We start from the raw sequence: 25,491 nt of genomic DNA, 5'->3' as shown, positions 1-25,491 counted from the left end.
TCATCTCTGAAGCCTAATATAATGAAAGTGTCATCTGTCCCTCCAGAAGTCACACTAAAAGCACGAGCCGCCGCTCCAACAGCAAAGAATGTTCCAGCCTCCCTCGCCATGGCGACCTCCATCACCTCAGCAACAAGAGTTTCCTCAACGGTAACAAACCATCCCCAACCAGTTTAAGTCCTACGCTCCACCCCAAGGCCCAGTACATGTCCCAGACCCTCAATCGTTGTGTCTCATCCAACAAAGACCTGGCTAACAACAACTTGCCACACCTCCTCAGTCCCAAAGAAGCCAAAGGCAAGACAGAGTTTGATTTCAGCTTGGGACCCTCCCCAAAGCTGCAGGACCAGGGACACGGGGCGAAGTACGGCCACAGCAAACCCAGCTCCTCTCGCTCTCAGCAGCAGCAGCAGCAGCAGCAGCAGCAGCAGCAGCAGCAGCAGCAACAGCAGCAGGCCGGCCGCCACACCTTCCTGGAAGGCAAGACCAACACACTGCAGTCTGGAGCAGAGAAGCAACATGGCCGACATACCCACAGTATGGCCGACTCTGCCCATGGATCCATGTCCTCCTCTTCTAAGAGTTCAGCCTCTTATCTCAGCCTGTCCAAGAGCCACAGCGGGCTGAGTGATGCAAAATCTGTAGGGAACCTCAGCGACGGTCGAATCCATCAAGATGACCCAAACTCTAACACGACAGCAGGGGTGGGACCCGGGGCCCGGTTCTTCCCTGCCAGCTGTTTAGACCTCAATGCCCCTTCAGGTCCCCAGGGGCTGCCTGGCAGCCCCTCAACTCGACACAGTGATCGTTCCGGGCACAGCCCCGCCTCTCGTAGCAGCGGCAATGTCCGCATGGAGAGCAGCACACTGGACTCCTCATCCAGACACAAATCCAGACATAAACCTTTAGCACCAGGTAGGTTTGAGAGTCAAATTTGTATTCAACAAACTTCAACTTCATTGTCCACTGAACTAAGAATGGAAATTTGACTTTGGTTTTAGGCTTCAACCAGCCTCTTTTTCAATATTATTCAAGGTCTTTCAAAGTATTTAAATCCAGTACATCACGCACTAGATCTCCCCACCCACTGTTGAACTTATCACCAGAGACAGTTCTATCCAGCAAATGTATAGCTAGTTTAAAAGAAGGCAAACAAACACATTTCCAGTCTTTTGGCCAGGAACCATACAAAAAACATAAGAGTTTTCTGTAACAGGGCATCTTCAGTAACTAGTTCATAATCTACCTGTAAATTACATTGGCATAAATAATGTCGTCAGCGTTATGAGCAGTTCCCAATGTGTTATCTGTTAGTGTAATTGTTACAGTAATTATAGTGGCTGTCATGTAACAAATGACAACTTTGACATGTAGTGCTGACATTATTTGCTGTTTAATAGATGAGTCAATCTACAGAAACATATTTGACAACAATATGATGATTGATTAATCATTTAAGTAAATTTGTCTTTTTCTGTTTTATACCTCTGTAAATTAAATACTTTAGATTTTTGACTTTTGGTTGAAACAAAGAAAGTATTTGAAGATGTCACACTGGTCATGGGCATTTTTTTACACAGTTTATAGATTGAACAATTGATCAAACAAAATAGCAGATTAATCAATAATGAAAATAATCATTTCCTGAAGCTCTAATGACTTTGATATTTTCGCTGTTCTTCAGAGGAGGCCGGTGCTCCGGAGCTCTTAGATCCGGGAGGAGCAGGGATGCCCTCCACTCACACTCTGCCTTCCCCACATGAGTCTTATCATTACGGCCTGGGCTACACCTCACCCTTCTCATCTCAGCAACGGCCTCAACGCCACTCCATGTACGTGAGGAGGGAGCGCCACCGACCACACGGGATCGAGGGTGGCATGGCGGGCTTGCCTCCACCGGGGCAGGCGATACCGACACGTGCCAGTAGCCTGCAGCTCCTCTCCCCCCAACTGCAGCACCGGACCACCCTCACTGGACACTCAGTGAGCTCTTCGAGAGAGGACTGTACTGATGACATGACGAGGGTTAGTGGCAGATAGTCCTGTGAGTGTGGTGGTAGTTAAAGGAAACATTCACCCTAATATACTGACACTAAAACTGTCAAAAAAGGGTCAATTATATCATATGATAATGATTATTTGTTAACAAAAAGCCAAATGTAGACAATTCATGACTACCATGGCTACAATTTTGGGCCAAAGTAGTGTTGTTCTTAAAAAACAAACTTCATTTTAGTCAGGATACATACAGTATACACCTCCTTATGAATAAGACAAAAATACAAAAATGCAACACAGCTCATCCTTAAAAAAGCACATGATGTCTTACACTGAAAGCTCTTGAGGTCTGATGTTTTCAGTAATTTAAAGACATCAAGTGTCTGTTTAAGAATGATTATGATGGAATTTAGACTGAATATACTATAATATACAGAACACGTTTTTTATAACTATTTTTAAGGCAAAAAATACATAAAGTATTTAGTATTTAGTCTTGTAGATTTAGTATTCAGATTTAGTATTCTCTGCCAAAACTGCATATCTGTCATTGTAGAGATGGTTTTAAACCAACATTAAAATGTACAGGGGAAAAAAATACATATTTTTAAATAAAGAAAATATGGGTAAATGGTCATGCACCATCATATGTTAAAGAGTACGCTATTGCCCCAATAGAACACTGTGCTCCAAGAATGCAAAGTTACTTGTGTTTCCTAGAGTCTCCAAAAGTAGAATGGGAGCCAGAGCCTTCAGCTACCAAGCTCCTCTCCTGTGGAACCAGCTTCAAGTTTTGGTTGGAAGGCAGGCACCGTCTCCACATTTAAAGGTCCCATGGCATGAAAATTTCACTTTATGAGTTTTTTTTTAACATTAATATGTGTTCCCCCAGCCTGCCTATTAGGGGTGGGGGAAAAAATCGATACAGTGTAGTATCGCGATATTTTTCGTGGCAATACTTTATCGATACACAGACGCCAAGTATCGATCTTTTATTATATATGTGTTGGTCAGTTTGTCTGCTTGACAATCCCATTTTGCAGCAATAAAATGGAAGTGAGATGAACAGACAGAGACATGTATATTTTTAGATAAAACAGATGTTGACAAAACTGTCCTTTGGGGACATCATTTGAAATTGGGAAAAATTTGAAGTTGGAAAAAAGGTAATACATTGCAATATATCGAAAAATATTGCAATATGTTTAAAATCGCAATAATATCGCATCGTGACATAAGTATCGTGATGATATCGTATCGTGAGGCCTCTGGTGATTCCCACCCCTACTGCCTATGGTCCCCCAGTGGCTAGAAATGGTGATAGGTGTAAACCGAGCCCTGGGTATCCTGCTCTGCCTTTGAGAAAATGAAAGCTCAGATGGGCCGATCTGGAATCTTGCTCCTTATGAGGTCATAAGGAGCAAGGTTACCTCCCCTTTCTCTGCTTTGCCCGCCCAGAGAATTTGACCCCCCCATGAGAGAGAGAGAGAGAGAGAGAGAGAGAGAGAGAGAGAGAGAGAGAGAGAGAGAGAGAGAGAGAGAGAGAGACATCATGGCTTTCAAACGAGCAACGTACACCTTGCCCATCCCCTCTCTCCTCCTCAATAGCTTCAGACACAGAAATGGCACGTCCTAAGTAAAGCTCATTGTGGGACTGGCTCTACTGGCTGTAATTCTACACCAAGGCTGAATTTCGGGAAAGAGACTTCAGATACAGTATTAGGGGACCACTAAGGTCTATAAAGCATCCAAAGAGCACGATGTCATGGGACCTTTAAGAGTAAGCTTAAAACTCTACTCTTTGATAAAGCTTATAAAACCAGCCCTTATAGTTATGCTGCTATTGGTTGACTGCTGGGGGACTTTCGACGACACACTGAGCTTCTCTCTCCTCCTCTCTCTCTCCCATTAATGCATGGTACTAACTTAGCTTCCTTCCCGGAGTCCTTGTGCTTTCTCGCCTCTTAGATTTCTTTGGATCGTGATGGCACCGGTATTGTGGCGGCAGCTGCCGTGGTCCTGCTCAAAGCCCACCACTACTACTAGTATTATTATTATTAGCCATAATTGCCACTGTATATCATGTCATTCCATTGTACCCACTGCTAATTATTATGAGTCATATATCTGTAATTATTATAGTTAGGCATTATTGTAGTTGCTGTGCATCTCTCTCTCTATCTCTCTCTCTCTCTCTTTTTTTTCTCTCTTTCCTCCCCCTCCCCCAAACGGTTGAGGCAAATAGTCGCCCACCAAGAGCCAGGTTCGGAGGTTTCTGCCTGTTAAAAGGAAGTTTTTCTTTGCCACTGTCACACCAAATGCATGTTCTTGGGGTAAATGTTGGATCTCTGTAAATTATAGAGCGTGGTCCAGACCTACTCCATCTGGAAAGTGTCCTAAGATAACGTCTGTTATAATTTGACACTATAAATAAAACAGAGAGACACATGACATATGAAACGGAATCTACTACCATATTAACACTAACACATGAGCTAACACATATTCCAAGAGGATATTAGTGTAGTTCAGGACCCACAAAGTTAGAAAGGAAAACTATGTAAATACTACTGATCGATTGATCAAAGGCCAATCGTAAGTAATGGACCTAAGAACAAGGCAAGAGGCATAAAAACACAGCTGACATTGTGGCCCGCAGGAGTTGGCGCCAATTGTTACCTTTTTTCACTATAATCTGCCATTTTAACTCAGTCTCTTCACCAACAGTACAGTGTGTGACAAAGTAATGCCGTTTACTTTAGAAATTATTGAAAGTAAATCTGAGGTTTGTTGGAAATTACTCAAGCAGTAGAAAAATTGGGTGCATACACAAAAATAAATACCACAGCGCGCTCTGGTATCTCACCTGGTTGAGCGTGTGCCCCATGTACCAAGGCTCAGTCCTTACCGCAGTGCCCAGGGTTCAATTCCAACCTGGGACCCTTTGCTGTATGTCTTCCCCCACTCTCTCCCTCCTTTCCTGTCTACAGCTGTCCTATCAATTAAAGCCCAAAAAATAATCTTAAAAAATGAATAAATACCACATTTCCTGACATGTATGAGTGTCTAAGGGTGAATCTTTTCTTTAACACATGTATTGAAAATGTGTGGGTATTTCAGGACTTAATGCGTGTGTGCAGGGACTGTCACTGTCTCACATTATCATTGCCACTGCTTCATACTGCTTGCCCAGTCTGCTTTGACCTGCGCCTGTCCGTCTTCTCAACAGAGCGAGCAGTCCCCTAATGACATGAGCCACCCTTGTGTCCCCATCAAAGACTCTACGAGGGACAACACTGCTGCTTTTCATACACAGCGCTCAAAAAACGAGGTCCGACCCCCTGACTCCTCACTTCCTCCAACCAGTTCAAGGAACACAGACAGTAGCTCTTCTGACCGCTGGTTTCCATAGCTTTTTCTGTTTCTACAGCTTCACTGCACGTTGTCGCTGGTATAAATGTAACCTCACTGAAAAGCTCTAAGATTGTCCCGATTGTCTTGTGATGTGAGCCAGCAAAACATGTGATAGCTAACGATAAGAAATGAAGTGATATTACATGAGATTATCCATCACAAATATGAAGATACTGAGGAACTTTGTATGGTCCTGTGCCCATGTGTGTATTTGTGCGTCTGCATGATGTGTGTGTTTCTTAGGTCGCCATGTATCATGACCCTCATGGCGAGGATGGAGGTTCCTCCAAGGAGAACCGGATGATCTTCACTGAGTCCATGCCTCGGAGAGTAGGCAGCTTCTACCGAGGTAAGGAACAGTAATCACTAAGCGACAAACTGTGTGTAGTGTGGCATCAGAAAAGGAAATTATTTAGGCAAGGCACATTTATTTGTATAGCGATTCAAAATGATTTACGTGATTAGACAATAACACAAGATGTAAAAGAAACACAAGGCAACATAAAAATACACATAAATATTATTTTAAAAGAATAAAATAAAATATGGTGTATATGTATTGTGTGTAAAATAACAATAGATCTATATATATATATATATATATATATATATATATATATATATATATATATATATAGATATAGATCTATTGTTATTTTTTACCCTGGGGACAGTAAGCAGCCATGTATAAACCATTGAGTCTTATAAACCAAGGCAGGAAAAAAACGATCAAACAGGACAGGTTTAAAGCAGAGATCTTCAACAGGGGGTCCGAGAACCCTAGGGGTTCCTCAGAGTCAATGCAGGGGGGCCTCTAAATTCATCTTTATTTTTTTTATTTTTTTCAAAAATTTAAACGTCTTAACGAATTATATTATTCATTAATGAATATAACATGAATTCCCACTGATGATAGGCTTACTGGCCTATAGGTAAGGTGTCACTTAGGCCATCCACAAATACAGTATATCCTAAGGATTCACTGTGCCACATGTATGATTTATAAAGTCATGCCACAATTATTAGGCTATTTTAATAGCTTAGTATTCTACGCAAAAAAGGTATGTATAAAAGCTTAAGGCCGCCCTCCACGTTATTGTAGGCCCAGTTTAATAACTGCAACTTAATTTTATACAATATACTCCATCTCTCTTTCAGTTAAGGGGTCCTTGGCTTAAAAAAAACATCGAAGACCCCTGGTTTAAAGCATTTCTGGGCTTCTTTATTTATTTAGTGGTGTATTTACCTATTTGGATAACCTTCGTTTGACACAAAATGTTGGGGTTTCTGACAGATGAATTGAAAATATCTGGTTTTAGAATCAAGGAACAAGTGTATCTTTCTATACTTGCCATTTTACATTGTGTTTAACAATTATACAGGGAGAACTCCGTAATTAAAAGAGGCGGAGATATCAACTTGGGCTTTAATATACAAGACAGACATGGTGGATTTTGGGAAATGTGACTGCAGCAAAATAAAACATTGTGGAATAACACGATACATCACAGATTAATAACATCCAAGGCAGGTTGTCTTTTTAAAATGTACCAACACTCCTCAATAAAATTTGCAGAGATATACCCTTTTAATAATTGTCTCTCATCCCTGTGTCTCCTCAGTCCCTTCCCCCAGACCAGACAACTCCTCCTCTTTCCATGACGGCGTTGGGCAGGGGCGAGGGCCCGTCATACCTGTTGTACCCGGAGACCCTGTTGCCATGGTCAACCACTCCAAACGCCAGACGGCTTTTGACTGGTGAGAATTTAGTTTATGATCTGGAATGGCATTTTCCTTGCTGATGCTGGATGCTGTTCGTTTCCCCTGTGAAACCAAAAGTCAATGTTGACTTTTTTTTTAATCTTGACTGTATGTAAGTAACTAAATGTACGTAACAAACATACTTATTTTAAGCCAAACCATGATCTTTTCCTAAACCTAACCAAATGGTTTTGGTTGATTTCACAACCTTAACCAGGTGTTTAAAACTGATGCGATGGAAATGAGAATGGGGCGTTAAATGACACGCAAAAAGCTTAAAATGCAGATTCACGACACACAAAATGTCCTTAAAAGTGCCATGCTATTTATACGCCTTCCCATGACATCAGTTTGTAGATGTACAGTACATTCAAGGTTGTTTAAAGGAAACTAAAGTTTTATGTGTCCACATTTATAGTTGTAGAACTTTACAGGTCTTCCCAGCACAGATGCTTTTCTAAACTGTTTGGAACTGAGCTTCTATGCAACGTGCTTTGACCTTAGAAGTAGACATGTAATGATGAAGAAAGATTAATGTCTCTAAAACTACCTCACCAATTTTCCTCACTGCACTGTCACACAAGGTCTGTCACAACACTAATTAAGATCTATTAGATTATACAAGGTGAAAGTAAACAACGAAAATATGTTGTCAAGTATGTAACATTGTCATTTAATAAAAAAAAAAATCCTTTCTTTTGATGAACCATAACAGCGCACATCTAATATTAAGTGAACAAGAAACAATTACTTTGGTGTTTCTTTACAAAATCTATGATTTTAAAACCTCAGTGTGCTGTGATTTTAATTTCTTTGTATTTACAAACATGAGTCATATCAACAATTTTTCCACTTTTGCCACGTAGGAACGCTGCAGAAGCAATGGTCATGAATCCTCCAGAGCCTGCCAAAGAGAAGGAAAAACAAGGCTTCTTCAGAGCCATTAAAAAGAAAAAAAAGAAGACACAAATAGTAAGATCATTTAAGTCATTTCATCCATATATATCCTTTGGTTCAATGTGTTGTTTCCTTGTTTATAAAGTTTATTTTAATGTGTAGTAAATCAGAAGGTTTTTCATTTGAAAATAATTATCTGTAGCATCAGTTTCTTCTGGCCTGACTTACTGTGTAAATGCACAAAGGTTATGTATTATAACCCTAGTTCTATAAGCAAAGGCCTCTAATGGACTGTATAGGTAATACTCCTGTCCAATCCCGAGCATGCGTTCTAGTTAGGCACGTCCCATAGAGTCCAGTAGAGGGCAGAGCCTGTGTATTATTAACCACCAAGTGTGTTAAAGGTCCAATGTGTAGGAATTTCTCCCATCTAGCGTTGAAATCATATATATCGCAATCAACTCTCTCGCGCCACGCAGTTCAAAGTACGTATTACAGCTACGGTAGCCTTCACGCTTCAAAAAGCCGGTCTCTTGCTCTTTTCAATATCCTTTTTCATTTTCTGGGCGAAGTAGAAGACTCCTGTTCCTGAAATTAGGATTATGAATATGTGTGGTCCTCCATGTTTCTTTCTTCAAACTTGCCGGGAAGCTACATTAGCAGCATTAGCAGCACCTGTGAGTTTATCATGTGACAGTGAAAAGGCGGAGCAGTATGTCCTGTATGTCCCTTACCGGCTAACGTATTTCAAGATGGTGCATGAATATGGAGTGTCTACCGCAGTTCATGCGAATGCAAATATAAAATTTCGAGTCAAAAGGAATACTTGGAATTGATGGTGGTGGTAAATATTCATGAAAAAGGACAATTTTGTGAACGGGCAACACAGATTTTGATAATGAACAACTAAACACGTTACACACTGGACCTTTAAAGGGTAATTCTGGTTTGTGGGTCCAGTTTTCATAGTTTCTGCTATCATTCCTGTTGGTAATAATAACATTGCACTCATCAAGTTAACTACTAAATTCTGGGAACATGGCGACACATGAAGTGCGATGGGCCAAGAAGCATGAGCAGTCAGACGATCAGACAGATTGTAAACTAGTTCAAAGCCTTGTATACTGTATGGCTGGACCATGTATGGTCTATGTGCTTAATTGTGGCCAAATTGTTACAGGGCTAGATAGTGGTGGTGTCTATAATGTGAATATAGATATTAAATGTTCATTTGAAGTGGTCCCAGTAATATTTGTTTGCCGTGTACTGAAGTAGCATATCACATGACATGGTAAAGATACATTCAAGACAAATAATTGAGGACTATTTTTCAATGTAATCATGCTGTTATCAACAAGTTATTGTTCTGGATAACTCATCTAAAGTGTTATTGTGTAATTAATGTTACTTTGTTAAACAGACCACACTGAGGTTTTACCCCATGACAATTATAAACCACAGCCTCAAATGTTGGTATTGAAGAGGTGCATTATTTATTCATGGACAGTCTAAAAACCTACCCTACATTTACTACCACCTCACAGATTTACTGTTATTTCTTCTCTGCTCTCTTCGGTCCACCGATTAATATCTCCGCTGGAAACTAATAGTGAAGTTCCACTGGGATCGTTTCCTTGCGCTACTTTTAGATGGTTCTATTTTCCTTTCTTCATGAGCAGGCCTACTCCTTTTTAATGATTATGATAATGATAAAAATGATAAAATATCAAAACTTGCCGATCCATTATATTTATTTAGATATAACCGAGTGTCACTGCGGTTTGTGATTTTTTTTTTTTCTAAATTAAATAGGCCTACTTATTCCACACATTCATTTGTGTCTGAAGGGAGAGCGACAGAGAGGAGCAGGCAGGCAGACACACACACACACACACACACACACACACACACACACACACACACACACACACACACACACACACACATTGTGGTGTATATCTGCATGTGTTAAGCCTGTGCTTTAAAACGGTTAACACAAGTGGCGGCAGCAACAACAACCTTGTATTAAGGAAGCTAATCAGCTGATTGATGGGCGATAGCAGAGGTAAAAGCCTGTGCCAATACATTTTGAAAGGGCAATGGCCAATGGCCAACACTCACGTCATCACATTCACGCTGACCAATGGTGGAACTTCATTACTCAGTGACAGAATGACAGTTTTGAGGTCCTAGGTCTAGTCGCTGCAGCCCAGCCAATAAAGCCCCAGTTTAGTCAAACTTATTTGGAAGAGACAACGAACGTGATCTGTAAAATTATTTACTTTACTTTATAATAATTTATTTTTAGAAAAATGTCACAGTTTACAGACCAGCTTCCTACCTCAACATTGACCTGCTATACTAAACTAAGTTGTGCACCTTCACAAGACAAGTTTTCATCTAAATGTAGCGAAGAGTTTAACAAAACTTTCTGATAAAATGGCCATACAAAGTAGTTTAGACAGATAACCAACAAATGTTGGCTTGTTTACAACCTGTCTGATCATGTCATGATGCCGCTATGTCAATTACATTGGATAGCACAATGTTATTATAACAGATAGAAATTATTTCCAAAATTACAAAAATAAGACACAAGTAGTAATAAATCAGATCTCAGGTCCAGGTCAGAATTTCCACTCTCTCTGTTTTCTCTTTTATCTTAACAATCAAATTGTTGCTATTGTTGATTCTTCTTTCTGTATCTGTTGTTCAGTTGTATTTATTGAGATAGTTGAAGATCAGGTGCTGTTGTTTTTTTCTGTTTGCTGTCAGAGATTTTGTGTTGAGAGTTGTGGCTGTGCGTCTTCTGCTCCACAGACGGACATGGAAGATGGGAGGAACCCCAGCATCAAGAAAAGTCTTTTCCCCCTCTTTAGCTCTAAGAATAGCTTAAAGCACAACTCAGCTGTCAAAGTCCTACCTGTAGTCGCCTCGCCTATGGTACAACACCAGCCTCCCGCGCCCTACCCTGCCTCACCAGTAATCTAACCCCAACACTACGGCTGCATGTTAACTCGCATTGCACTCACCAGAAAGACCTGGTTTGAAATCTTCTCAAGTACTTCATGATTGATGATTGATTGACTGAGAAATATTCCAAATTGAAAGGATTTCAAATGCATTTGAGTCTAATACTGCACGGTGTCTGTGCACATCCATTATGTCCTTGCTATAATGTGTGTCAAATGCTGTCACCTTGTATTCACGTTGCATTGGGGGACATGTGTGCTGTTTGTTTTGAGGCCAACACTTCTGCACGTCGAGACTCATTCTTTTCAAATAAAACATCAGTGTATCATGTGAGGGTCATGAACATATTCAACACATGCATAAGCACATTTCCCCACGTATCCAAACTCATGCTGCAGATGTTAATGGACTCTGTACTGTGCTGAAGAAAGAAATTGTTTGACATTTTGGGAAATGTGCTTCATCGCTTACTTGCCGAGGGTTAGATGAGAAGGTTGATGACACTCTCATGTCTGATCATTAAATATGAAGCTACAGACAGTTAGCTTAGCTTAGCTTAGCACAAAGACGGGAAACGGGGAAAAAGCTAGCCTGGTTCTGTCCATAGGTAACAAAATCCATCTGGACCAGCACCTCTAAAGCACTTCTTCTCATCTAACTACTTGATAATTGAATAATCGTTTAAGTCAATTATCAATTAAAAAGCCAAATATTATATATAATATAATAATATAAGACAATTTGCTGTTTTTTTGTTGTTGTTTTATATTGAAAATGTAATCTCTTTTTATTTTTTAACTGTTGATCAGACAAAACAAGACATTTGAATACTTCAACTTGACTTCTGGGATATTGTGATGTCCATGAATGATTTAACGATTAATCTATTAATAAAAAAAATTAATCAGCAGATTAATTGATAATGAAAATAATCCTTAGATGCAGCCGTACTGTATAGTTTGTGCAAACACACTCAGACACAAACCTTTTGTATGAAGTCATCAGTAATCACCATCACCACCTCCTTGTGCTTTGTCTGGTGCTGCCAGAGGGGTGCATGAACCTACCGGGATTTGAGATGTGATTTGAGTGAGAAGTGTTGTGTTGTGAATATGAGTGTGGTAACCCCGCCGTGAAGAGAATAAACATTTCCATGAAGTAAATATTTTGAACTTCTAATAATGTCGCTGTATTTTTGTTTCCGAAACGTCAGGTTCCTGGTAACGGACAAGAACACCTGTCCCTGCAGAGGAGCTCCAAGTCATCCTCTCACCATGGAAGCCGGAGGAAAAACCGCGAGCGATCCCGAGACCGGGAGCGGGAACAGAGCCGGGACCGAGACCGAGAGAGAGAGAGAGAACGGGAGAGAGAGAGAGAAAGGGAAAGAGAGAGGGAAAGAGGGAGGGAGAGAGAGAGAGTGAGTGACTGGCCTCCAGACAAACCAGTGGACTCCCACTCTCAGGTGTGTAGCCTTCATACTGGGGACTTTAGTTTGTATTTGTTTTACGATCATCACAAAAATGACCTGATTTTAATGCCATGTTGTTTTCTAACCCAAACAGCCCCTTAGTATCATTCAAGAAAATGTATTATGACGTACATTTTGTGTCATGTTATTTAAGTCTCATAAAAGCTATTTGTGGTTTGGGAGGGTAAGATAAAGTGTTTTAGAATTTAAAATTAAAAAAAAAAAAAAAAAAAAAAAATAAAAAAAAAAAAAAAATAAAAAGGTTTAAATTAAAAAAAAAAAAGAGTAGGGGGAAGGAAAAGAAAAAAAAAAAAAGTATTTAAAAAAAAAAAAAAAAAAAAAAAAAAATAAAAATTATATAAAAAAAATAAAAATATATAAAAAAAAAAAAATATATAAAAAAAAAAAAATAATTAAAAAATAATAATTTTTAATATTAAAAAAAATAATAAAAAATAAAAAAAAAAAAAAAAAAAAAAAAAAAAAAAAAAAAAAAAAAAAAAAAAGAGGGGGGGTTGTAAAAACAAAAAAAAAAAAAAAACCCTTTTTACCCCCCCATGAAAAACGGCCTTGTAGGCACACCTTCATGTCATGCTCATGATGTATACAATTCCTGCAATAAGTATTTCTACATTTATGTCTTCAGTAGGAATGAACACAAACAGGGTAGGAAAGTATTGAGTATTGAGAGACAAACAGGGTTTGGTCTTTTCATGACACTTGTGGACAATAAGAAAAATATAGAAGCCTTCTACTTTAAGGTCCATCATCAACTGTATCTCTTTCTCTCCTAACAGAGTCAACCACTTAAGTCACTCCGCAGGCTCCTTCACCTCTCCCCTTCTTCCTCAAATCAAGGACAGCCTCCTCCTCCTCCTCCTCCAGACCTGCGCTTCCAAGCCCCACTCCCCAACCCCCCCCAGCCCTCCTCCAAAGCAGGCTACTCCGAGGGTCGAGGGCACGGGGAAAGCAGGGGGCACCCCGGGGTGAGCAGCTCCGCCCAGGCTAAGAGCCGCAAAGCCAGCTACCCCCTCCCCGGACAGATTGAGTCCAGCTGGCACGTGTCCGCTTTACAGCGCGCGGAGGGCGCTCAGTTCACCCCCGAACAGCTGGGCATCAAACCGGGGCAGAACGGACCCACCTTTACCCGAGCCTCCCGCACCAGGATGCCAAACCTCAATGACCTGAAGGAGACCGCGCTGTAAACCCCCCCCCCCCCCTACCCTCACACCACACCACCTCCAATATGACTCCATTCCTGGAAGCATCTGCCAGACGCAGACATCATGGTACTGTAGTAGAAGTTTACATGAAAGCCTATTTCACTGGATCGAGTCATCATTCAGAAAGGTAGTTATTTGTTGATGATCATGTCTCTGATAAATTGATAAAGACTAGACATTGAAAGGCTTAACACGAACACCAGTAATAGTGTTGTTTAGGGAATCAAAGACAGAAAAAAGGGCCCACTCAATCTCGCGATGCCCGTACTGTATCAGTTGTATGTTAGTCTCTCTCTACTTAACAAGGTTGGAACATTAGAATAAGCTGATCTTTCCTGTCAAGGAGACACTGCCCACGAGGCCTCTTTGCTGCCATCTTCTGCTCACAGGACACTACAGCAAAGCAACACATGAGACAGCCGCTGTCACACCGGTGGCCAATAAACTCAAATGTTTTTCAAGCTCGGATATTTGATAAGAACAACAAAAAAGAAAAAAGATTTATATCAACATTATTTATTAAATATTTATTTGTTTTAAATTCAAGGATATAAGCTATAAATGACACAGTATGTAGGCTATATGGGAATATTATAAAGTAATATAGAATTAAATGTGTAATTGCAAGAGCTTTAGTTTCGACACAAAGAAATGCATAGATCTTTATGTGTTAATACAATATGTCAAAAGGAATATTTAATAATGGTGAATGTCCTTTTTTGTTCAATTTGATATGTTATTAACAGATTTTCACGTTGTGTTATTTTTACCTTTTTTTCTTTCTTTTTTTCTCTCTTCAAAATGTAAAGAAATATTGATGATTACTTGTGGGCCAAAGTGGATAAAAAAAAATCTTGGAAATTACCTACAAATCTGCACATCACCCTCATGACATCAGTTTTGAAGTTTTGTGACAAGTTGGGCTATTTGTCAAAAGGGGTTTGGTGGCAGAACAGCCAGAGTGTGACTGTTAGGCTCTGTGTTTTACATACAGTAATTGTCAGTTCACTTTATGTCTCCCTCTTAGTGTCCCCATTTTTTAAAACAAGCCCCACTTTCAGTCTCTCAGTTCATTTATCAGCCACAACAGCTTTCCAGCTCTGTGCTGCCATGTTGGTTTTGTCTACAGCCTTAACAGCAAGTAACGTACATCAAGACCGTGGCGGCCATTGGTGGTGGCTATCTCAATTACAACATCTAAGTGTGCGAGATAGTAGGAGTGCATTCTGCAAAAAGGCATACCTCACCTACAACCTTTAAGATCTGAAAGGTTAAGTCTGGTGGAACTTAATAGTTTCTTAATGTCGACAAATCCCATGAAAAGACCAAAACCAACAATGAATCAAACCTAATAACAAGTGTTGTCTGTGTATCCAAAACCGAATATAGCCTATTGCTCTGTGCCATAGTTGTCCAAAAACTATTAATTAGTGAGCCACTCTGTTGTACTGGGTGACATGTTTCTTCATTACTATGAACATGGGCTCTGTAGGTTATTTAGAATCAATCACACATACACCATCCTGCTGCTGTAAATGCTTGGGAAGGCAGAAAGTATTGAGAGACAGACTTGGAGTGCCAACGCAGGGGGCTCCGGCAAAACAACGCATGATTGCAGGCAACAACAAATGGTTTAACAATTTTGCACCTTGATGGTAGATTACTTGTATTAGATTACATGTAGCCTGTAATGTGAAAGCTGTCTTTCTTCTGTTTGTCTGACAACTGTTAGACGATAGATAAAATAATTGCCACAGTGATACATTCCAGTGTTGTAACATCCTGTCTCAGAGTATTATAAACTGCTGTGCAGTGTTTTGACATCTAATAAGCCTTTAAACGCATTAATCTCTCACTCAAACTGGACCCTCTGGATCCTATTTACAGTATGTACAATATTTGGGGTGGCAGTAGCTCAGTCTGTAGGGAGTTGGGTTGGGAACCGGAGGGTTGCCAGTTCACCTCATGGGCACTGCCAATGTGCTCTTGAGCAAGGCACCATACTCTCCCTGCACTGGCAGCCCACTCTGACATCTCTCCATTTGTGCATGAATAGGTCCTGAATATGTGTGTGTGTGTGTCTTGATTTCTAACAAACAGAGTGTAAATTGTAATTTCCCCACTGGGGATCAATAGAAAGTATTAAATTCAATTTATTATTTTAAGTCTCACCGCTACCTAAAACAATACGCCTCTGGTGGTTGTTTTTACGCAGGGCTGTTTTGGGTCCGCTAACACATTGTTGGTTGTGTTTTTTTATGGGATTTGTTGAAAGATATGAACACCATACTTATCCTTTAATGTGTGTTTAGATTTTTCTGTGTGCATTTTTAAAAGCTTGTGTTATCAATGTTTTTGTAAATGCCTTTTGTAAATCTGAATTTTATTTTCCTGCTGTATTCGCATTACAACTTTTATCATGATCAGGGATGATTTTACTTAACTAGGTTATTCATAAAATCGTTTACTTTGTCTACTGACCTATGTATAATTAAAAACAATATATAGAACAAAACCCTATTAGTGGACTAGGCAAAAAATCTGCATAGTGTTTCTTCCAGTCTGACCTTCACCCTTCATTCCTTCTCCTTCCTCTGTGGCTTTAAGGCTTAAAGTAAAGAAGAAAAGCTTTTGTAGAAGGAGGGAACAAAGGAAAGAAGGATGGATGCATTTGTGCACATCTGTGGACTAAAAAGCAAATTTTGGAGAATTCATGTATTTTGTTTCTCATCTGTCGAAAGGTTAAAAAAAAAAAACAACGGAAGCAAAAAGAAAAAGAATAAACCAATTGACTACACAGCTGATTGAAAGCAATAACATCCAGAAATAGACTCAGACTGATGCAGATTGTACTATCCAAATTAGTGGTTAGTTAAATTAGAGCCAAATATAGCACAGAGAAGGATTTCCATTAGGAGACCGTGATTAAAGCAAGAGAAGTGTCCACATATAATATGAAGACATCGCTCTGGAATACCTTTTTTTTTTTTTTTTCAATATGTCCTTGAACATGGCGATGTAAAACTGATATACAATATACAACCCATGTTGTATATTATTGAAAATCCTGATTGCTAACGATTGTAAATGACTGCTGACGTGGGTTTGTTTATATCATTATTGCGACAAACTGATGATAAAGCTTGCCTTGCCAGTGCCCTGAAGCCTTATATTAGCTCACTGACTCAACACTTCAGATGGAAATGGAGGCTTCAACCCCAAGCAAGTCACTTACACTGACAACTGAGATGAGAAGAATTTTGGCCACTAATATGAATGTGTTTCCTAAATCATCAGTTCTTTTTTTCATTAAGCAGTTTCCCACTTCTTACAGGGTGTAAATAGAAATCATAGAGTGTATCTATACTGACCATTCTACTTTAAAAATGATAGGGTCTCATAATAAAAGCCAACTGTACATTTTTGAACAGCTCATATGTTTGTTTTGTATCAGGGACGATCACAACACGAGGACGGACATGACACAAGTATTCATTTAATCAAGGAAATAGTTTAGAGATCTAACAATATCCCCAAAGCACCATGGGAAACTGAATTGAAATGTTACAGAAAAAAACAGGAGTAAACCACAACACAAATCCACATCTGAACATTAGTGAATTTTCCATTCCTTGATCTTTATATAGCACTGAAGATTGATACCGGTAAAAGTGATGCATGTTTACAAAAAAAAAGAGAAAACAGGAAGTTAAATCACAGGTGTATTTAAAGAAAAAGTCTGGCATTATTCCACATTTTTCTTGTCATCAAAAAATCCCATGAAAATACCAAAATCAACAACGCATTAGTCATTTTCTCAACACTTTCTGGCTTCTCTATCCTGTCTGTGGCACTCAGAACTAAGACCATTAGTCAGAACTAAAACAATTTGTTCAAACTGAAGATGATTTTTATTTTATTTTTTAAAGGTGGTCACAATTATATACTTTTTAAAAAGGCTAAGTGATTTTCTAAATCAGCTGGGCACTGTAGTTTTTAGCAACATTTACTCAAACAGGAGTAAATAGTGCATTTGTTGGGGACTATTTTGTGCTGGGCTTTAATACACATTTCTTCACATTGAACCATTGAGTATTTAGAGCAGCAGGATCATGTGTATGTTATTGACTCAAAATAAACTACAGTGCCTATGTTCTTTGTAATGAACAGATGTGTCACATATATGCAACTGTGTGGCTCATTGATGTGTTTTTAATATTTTTTGGGAGTAATAAAAATAAATATATTAAAAATAACATATATGGCTTTGGTCACACAAACAATACTTGTTGGTAGGATCAATTTATTGTTGGTTTTGGTCTTTTTATGGGATTTGTTGACAGTAAGAAACATGTAGAATATCACTGCATCACCAGTCTTATACTTTAAGGGAAATAAGGAAAGACGGACTAAGAGGTCCCTGTTTTATACTGTTACATATCAGGAGACGGAGAATTTAACAGGAGGACACAAATGTGTTGGAAGAGCTTGTCTCAGACCATTGGATACAACCTCCATAGCAACGCTGCCTCTCTCTCTCTCTCTCTCTCTCTCTCTCTCTCTCTCTCTGTCTAATTATTGCTTTGAATTTATGCCATTTCATTGCAAATGGAACAATCTATTGAGAACTCACCAAATTAAACCCCCCAGTATGAGAATGGTTTTACATTGACAATGGAGAGTGCAGTGAATGAAGCTCATTTAGCACATCACATAAATATTTTTAATGAAATCACATAAGTCAAACTGGTTTGTTTGTATTTTAAAAACAGAATGTTTTTGTCTTCAACTTGTGGTTTAATACATGTAGCTGGAGGGGGTCCAAATCTGTGGATGCAATGACAGACCTCACACTTTGACGATGGGGTGATTTAGGTGTAGATAAGGTTTTGGGACAAGGCCTCTGGGATGGCGGGGAGGAAAGGTTCAACTGCATTTGCTCATGCAGAGCAGCAGCTCCAGACGCAGAGCGATGCGTGTGTGCCATCCAAGGGGGAGGATGCGGATGTAGCGCGCCACGATGGGCGGCCGCAAGAGGTTCTGCACAGACGAGGAGCGGTCAGAGTTTCCGTAAAACACCTGAGAGAGAGGGAGTGAAAGGTCAGGATGGATTCACTTATACATTATACTGACTAAAACGGACTCAAAAGTTACTACGGTTAGTACTAATAATATCAATTATGATTATAATGTAGGGCTGCAGCAAACGATGATTTTCATTATTGATTTATCAATTAGTTGTTAAATCAATAACACATCAGAAAATAGTGAAAAATCACAACTTCAATGTCAAGGTAACACCTTCCAATTGTTTTTTTTTTTTCAGAATAACAGGCCAAAACCTAAAATAGATTTGATTTACGACACATTCATTTGTACAAGAGTAGTATTGTAGGTGAAACATCAAAAATCAAACACATTGTCTAGGAACACATTTCAAATCTAAATTTAAAAAATATATTATGACACCAATATATTAATGTCTTCAAGCCATTATTAACAAGATGATAACAGATCATCAGATTTCAGGTCAGATTTCATCACATTTTTGTAACAAAGTTGTTGTTTTTTTTAAAACCACTAACCTGTAAAAGTTTAAAATGTGAACTGAATTAATTACATCCCCAACAGGCCAATCTAGTTTGGTCAAAATAAGACCAGTGGTGACAGAGATGTTACCTCACGTTTAGTCTGTGTCTCGTATACTCTATAGTGTTTTTGACCGGGTTCAACTGACCCTGTTGTTTCCAGTCTGGTCTTTGTAATAGATCCAGCTGAGTTTTTCGTCTGTGCGGTACTGAACGCTGTACTTGGTGATCCACTCATCAGCGTCACAGCGGCCCTGAGTGAGGATCCCCGACACCACCATCACTTCCCTCAGGTCGATCTGCATCCACTGATTGCTGTCCTGGAACTTAGACAGCCAGGCACACCTGCAGGAGGAACACAAACACCGGACGTAATGCAGCAGTTAGGCTGGTTTACAACGCATGCACACATGGTTCAGTTTTACTTGCTGATATTTTCTTAGAGCAGGGGTCTTCAATGTTTTTTAGGCCAAAGACCCCTTAGCTGAAAGAGAGACTGAGTAGGGACCCCCTACTGCATATATTGTCTACAATTGAGTTGCATATTAAACTGGGTCTGGGGAGAAAAATGAATGAATTAACTTAAAGCTTAACTGTACAGCTACCATAATGGCTACCTTACCTACAAGCTTATCTATATATATTTGTTTTACGAATAGGCAAATTTATCTTCGCTATTAATATGGTGGATTCATATTCACATTTACATTTAAAAAAAAAGAAACTTTCAAAAACATAGTTTTTAAACAATTTGGCAGCCCCACTGCACTAACTCTGAGGACCCCCAAGGGGTCACAGACCCCCACTTGAAGATCTCACGTCTTAGAGCAGATAACAGAGATGTATGTAAAAATGCATAACTAGAGCTGGTTGGAGGCTTTTTTTGCAGATATTTTGACTTGTTATAGTAGGAAAAAGCAACAGGTGTTACTGACATAATTATCTGTTGGCTCTGTTCTATTCAGGGGTCCCAGTAAGTCATGAGTGTGACAGCGAGTCAGCATGCACAACACCAGGACTCTGAAAACTAAGCAACCAAATGACATTCAGCCATCATTATTGTATTATTTACACCGGTACTTTTCTCACTGTGACATGACATGTTTTCAGTGACATGTTGTTTTGGTTGTAATACCGAAACTGTACTTTTCAGGAAATATCTGAGCAAAGAATAACCAAATGAGAATCTATAATCTGGGTCGCCTGGTTAAGGCGCATACCACATACTGTAAATGCAAAAAAAAAAAGATTAAGAGTCTGACCTAAATGATTTTAGTACATTACATTTAAATCTGTACTTAAAATGATATTGTTTATTTATTTATTTATTATAATTACTTTTGTATTTATGTACTGTAGACCAAGCTTAAAAAAAAACTCTCTGGTTGAAAGCTCTAAACCTTTCACCTCTGATCACACCCAGCAGAGGTGTGGGTGGGTGTGGTCACAGGTGTGCTCAGTTGCACCTGTAACCACACCCAATAGTGATGTAATGGGGTACACCTGGACATGACTGCAGGCAGCAACAAGCAAAACGTGACAATAAAATATCCAGGATTGAGATTCAGTTTCCGGCCCAGTGCATAACACAAATCCCACTTGTGTTGTGTGGTTTCATAATAGAATAGGAGGGGGGGGACTAAAGCAGATCAGAGCCTTTTACATTGAGCATAACAGCTCCTCTGGCTCCAGTTTCTGCACTTTCATCTGTTCTTGCATTGCCTGTCTTATTTATGTTGTAATGTTTTTAAGCAAGAGCATATTGAAATGTCAACCTTACCAAGTGCATCTTGCATAATGATAAATGGGTAACATATCTCTTTTTGACTGCATTTTTTTTTTTTCTAATACTGTTACTCACAGATGGAAAGTGTCCAGACATTTGTTTATTAGGGTAAGAGCAGTCGACCATCTTTGGCAAAAACATTTTGCGAGTTTAAATTAGAACAAATATAGGTTTTGGCAATCTTCAGTGATTAAAAATGCATGCAGCTATAACTACATAACTACAATTGTTTTTTGAGGACAGAATAGTTCAGAAAAGTCTACATGTTGGCCTGTACCTACCCGAAGCCCTGGCTGTTGAGCCGGGCCTTGCCCGGGAGCCATGAGGAGAACCAGCCGGTGTACTGGTCCTCGTTGGAGCAGGTGATCTGGTCTGGACTCACCGATCCGGCCTCAAAGCCCAGAGGCTTGTGATACGGACATTCTGCAGGAGGATCAGAGACACAATTATAAAACAGAGGTCTTAATGTAAATCTCTTTTGTTTTTTCAGTTAATAGCATTGTTTTCAAAGACCCTCTGGCTACATGGATTTCAAGTTCGCCACCCCGACAGAGGAGAACACAAACATGTCTGCCAACAGCTAAGCAGTAAAAAAAACGGAAATGTAACCAGCAAATGATCATCACTATAAGCCTTTAGGTGCTTAAATCTCCATCTCTTCATCCTCACATCCTCCCGCTCCCAAAGCCCCCACTGTTAGCAGACCCAGTATGACCCATATCCCATGCATGCTAAAAGCCTGCTGTTTAATTCTTCACAGTGAGAGATCAGCGATGTCCATTAGGGCAGCAGGCGGACAGATGGCCATGTTCTACTCTTCACAGCTTTAGCTCCACGTTGCTCCCATGTTTTGATCTGTCAATCTGCCCTTTCACTTCCACTAAAAACACACGAGAGCAAGTCCGTTGTTGACTTAGCAAATACACATAAATATAAATACATGAATGGGAGAGAGGAGAGAGCTGCACGAGTGAGTTTTTTTTCCCCCTACTTAAGTTTCAGAAATAACATCAGCTGTTGATACGTGGAACAGAAACCTGCTGCGCGTTTGTTTACTACTGGCTTAAGCAGAGGGTCACATCCTGTCTAATCCCAGTATTACAATGCATACAGCAGCAGCAGCAGCGCCTGTGTGAGTCAGGAGATAAGTGTTTACATAACAGTAATGCGAGTCACTCTATAGCCCGCCCTAATGTATTTCAAAAGTAGAATAAAACACATTCAGATGGCGGAATTAATGAGAAAACAGAGAGGTGAGACACGATAGATTGAGGTGGAATAAGGTGTGAGGCTGTGTAGGAAAACCCGTCAAGCCCGTGGTACTGTAATTACTGGTTTCTGTGATTCACTGTACATCAGCTCTGCCTTTCTCTTCTCTTCAAGCCTGATAGGATTCAAGTATGATCTTTATATCTCAGGCCCAATGAGGCTGCCATATGATGCGATATGATCAAAAACCTCATTATTTTGTCAACTGCTGTATCCAAGCTCAAGAATCAATGAAAACAATCCGCCGCATGGATCACGTTTGTCTATATTGTGTGTGTTTTGATGCAGATTAAGATCCAGATGTAAACCACATTTTCTATTTTGGAAATAATACATTTAGAGGGCTGTGCAGCCTTGGCGGAGGTCTTTTCATTGCTCCATCTGCAACATCTTGTCCAGTGGAGCATGACCACCCTGTGGCGTCAAATCTGGAGTCTAATGCTGTCATGCATGTACATGTACATATAAAGACTCCACTTCTCTCTGTCTCTGTCTCTGTCACTCACACACACACACACACACACACACACACACTACAAATCTCTATCTGCATTGTAGATCCTTAATGACTCTTTGATTAATCAATTAGTCAATTGACAGGAATTTAACGGGCAACTGTTTTGATATTTGCATTATATTTTAGTAAATTGACTTTCTTTGGATGTTATAAACAAAACATTCGGCAAAGTAATTGATAATGAAAAAAGCTATCGCTAGTGAGTGGCAGACGTACTGCGTTGTATACTAGATTTCCAGCAGATTAAACAGTCGGACATCCAGCATATGATTCATGTCCTCGTCCACTCTCTCAGTCAGCTCACAGCTTTGCATGTTCATTATCTGAATCTAAGACTGCCATCACAATGTAGTCCTTATTACCAGTACTGTTATGATTCAATTATTATCTAATCAACAAACGTCACTTAATTAGTAGGTGAAAGAGGGGCCTCATTAGAGAAATTAGAAAATCCGTGCTCAGTGTGCAGTAAAAATATGATGTGAAATCCACAAAACGTCAGTTTGAGATTGAAGTGCAATAAATTAAAACCATTCATTTCTTTCACTAATGAACGTGTGTACTTTTAAGAAAGTTACAGGTAACTGGCACACAAAACAACTGGTTTCCTTTGGAGAGGGGGACAGTTGTTACCTGGCATGCAGTCCACTCCTCGCACCATGGAAGAGCCGGTCCCAATGGAGGAAAACTCGGTCGGGGATTCTCCTCCTTCACAATCACATTTGCAAGACCTGCTGGTCCACGCCTCAGACACTCCCTCCTCATATAAACACGCACAAAGAGTATTTAATACATGCAATCCAATGTAGGGTCAGCAGAAATCCCCAAAATATAAATGCCATGATTTTAAAATACAGCTGGTTTGCAAATAAATAATGTGAAAAGCATAATTCCATGAATGACTGAAAAGCCAATGATGCAGCAGAGACTGAACCTTCTAATATCTATAGCAGATTCCCAGTGGTTTTTTCAATGAAAATCATTTTGACATTGATCAATGGCCACTGGAGAGAGATTGCTAAACTCCAAGAAGAAATGTCAACAAAAAAACTGAACTGAAAAAACAGAACTGGATTTTATGCAAACACCTCATCTCTGACATTTTTCGGAGATTTCTTCGTACAGTACCTCTTGAGCGTGAGTGCTGATGAACACTGATCAGGCAAATGGACAGAAAGCACAGAGGAGAAAAGAAAAAAAAAAAGATTGTTAGGACACATTAGTCACCCACTCTATCAAACAAAATCTGTGCATTAATCTGTCAATTTAACCACATTACGAAAAGGCAAATAAACACAACACAGACACAGAGAATCAAGTACGGTGTCACTGAAGAAAACATTGAATAATAATCCCAAGGATTACTGAGGGAATCTGATATATTGTCAACATCTCAGTTTATCTTTTGACAGGATTTCAAGGTCAGTTTGTCAGAGTTTCAGAGGTTTTCTGATGTTACAATTCTATATCACACAGATTATGTGTTCACAACTCAACAGCAGAAGGTAAAAATGAGTGTAAAGACTGAAATCGTACCGTTAGCTCCCAGAAGAAGCAGGGCCGGCAGGAAACGCTGCACGTAGAGAGCCATCTTCCAACCTGCTCCAAACCAGACGACACCGACTGTACACTGAGCAACCGAGCCAGCCGTGATAGAGAGGCTGGATTACAATAATCCACAGGACACTAATGGCTTTACCTAATGCCATCCTTATCTGACAAAGCCCCTCCTACAGCTGTTCACCCGCCACCATCATTGACCACCATACACTCTGGAAATCCCTTCACAGCCACAGGGGTCAAGTCAAAAATCCTGCAGATAAAAACAAAAGCCTGTGTGTGTGTGTGTGTGTGTGTGTGTGTGTGTGTGTGTGTGTGTGTGTGTGTGTGTGAGTGTGAGAGAGAGAGAGAGAGAGAGAGAGAGAGAGAGAGCTGGTGGTGGGTGGTGATGGTTTATGCTGGGCCAGCTGATCCATGTGATTGGCCAGAAGGTCGACTTTTGTGTGACTGTATGGCTCTCCTTGCATGTTTGCTGCATTTGCCTTTTGCACTATCATGTGCATTATCATAATTTGAATATGTAATAAAGAAAGAAAAAAAGAAAGAAAAGGTTAAATAATTTCATTTATATTAATACGTTTAGATCATTTACATTTATTTAAAAAATGAAGGACAAAAACATGTTCAGTAGAGCCCGAAGCGCCTGATTTCACAAATATATTGGTATATGTTGGCCGATATGTACTGTACAGTAACAAGAACTTTCTTGATTATTATCAAAAAGTCTTTGTTATTTGTTCATGTCAAAAGAGAGCATATAAGTAAATCAATATAAGTATCATGCTCAGTAATCCAGTAATGCAATCCATATTGTTGGTATGCCAAAGAACTTGATTAATAGACTGCCAATGTTAACAATAGACAACATTAAAACAAATTTAAACAAATAAAGTTTACCTTAGAATAAGATCTACTTAAAAACAATATCCCCTCTACAAATCTACAACTTTTCACAACGTACGTGTTCTAAATATCCTATAAAATGACAGAAAAGACAACAAAAAAATCTTCAAAAATAAATCAACAATTTCGCTCAT

The 25,491-nt window shown here is 39.5% G+C and overlaps 2 protein-coding genes across 8 annotated transcripts in view; one reads left to right on the top strand and one right to left on the bottom strand.

Annotated features, from left to right (window-relative positions):
* cdkl5 (cyclin-dependent kinase-like 5) overlaps nt 1-17,157 on the top strand; it is a 38,944-nt gene extending 21,787 nt beyond the window's left edge. For 2 of the 6 annotated variants that reach the window (XM_039795063.1, XM_039795064.1), the window contains exons 13-21: nt 47-915; nt 1,685-2,025; nt 5,228-5,329; nt 5,656-5,761; nt 7,035-7,170; nt 8,040-8,145; nt 10,846-11,052; nt 12,257-12,505; nt 13,309-17,157. In XM_039795063.1, coding sequence (XP_039650997.1) covers nt 47-915; nt 1,685-2,025; nt 5,228-5,329; nt 5,656-5,761; nt 7,035-7,170; nt 8,040-8,145; nt 10,846-11,052; nt 12,257-12,505; nt 13,309-13,716 — 2,524 coding nt within the window. In that variant the 3' untranslated portion in view covers nt 13,717-17,157. The remainder of the gene's footprint in view (nt 1-46; nt 916-1,684; nt 2,026-5,227; nt 5,330-5,655; nt 5,762-7,034; nt 7,171-8,039; nt 8,146-10,845; nt 11,053-12,256; nt 12,506-13,308) is intronic. The other 4 variants (XM_039795067.1, XM_039795066.1, XM_039795065.1 and 1 more) reach the window with 4 other exon arrangements.
* A 53-nt stretch (nt 17,158-17,210) lies between these two features.
* rs1a (retinoschisin 1a) lies at nt 17,211-24,564 on the bottom strand. 2 transcript variants are annotated; one of them, XM_039795069.1, is made up of 6 exons: nt 24,431-24,564; nt 24,023-24,048; nt 23,528-23,654; nt 21,390-21,531; nt 19,472-19,667; nt 17,211-18,813 (listed from the first exon to the last, which is right to left on the bottom strand). In XM_039795069.1, exons 1-6 carry the CDS (start codon nt 24,483-24,485, stop codon nt 18,661-18,663), a joined length of 699 nt encoding a protein of 232 aa, XP_039651003.1. In that variant the 5' UTR covers nt 24,486-24,564; the 3' UTR covers nt 17,211-18,660. The 2 variants fall into 2 exon arrangements, with proteins under 2 accessions (XP_039651003.1, XP_039651005.1); XM_039795071.1 differs by having other exon boundaries at nt 23,528-23,651.
* Between the last annotated feature and the right edge of the window lie 927 nt (nt 24,565-25,491).

Source organism: Perca fluviatilis, chromosome 3 (genome assembly GCF_010015445.1).
Source record: "Perca fluviatilis chromosome 3, GENO_Pfluv_1.0, whole genome shotgun sequence".
In the NCBI taxonomy this organism is placed as follows: domain Eukaryota; kingdom Metazoa; phylum Chordata; class Actinopteri; order Perciformes; family Percidae; genus Perca; species Perca fluviatilis.
The sequence above is the reverse complement of the archived record's forward strand: the minus strand, read 5'-3'. Positions and strand labels throughout refer to the sequence as shown.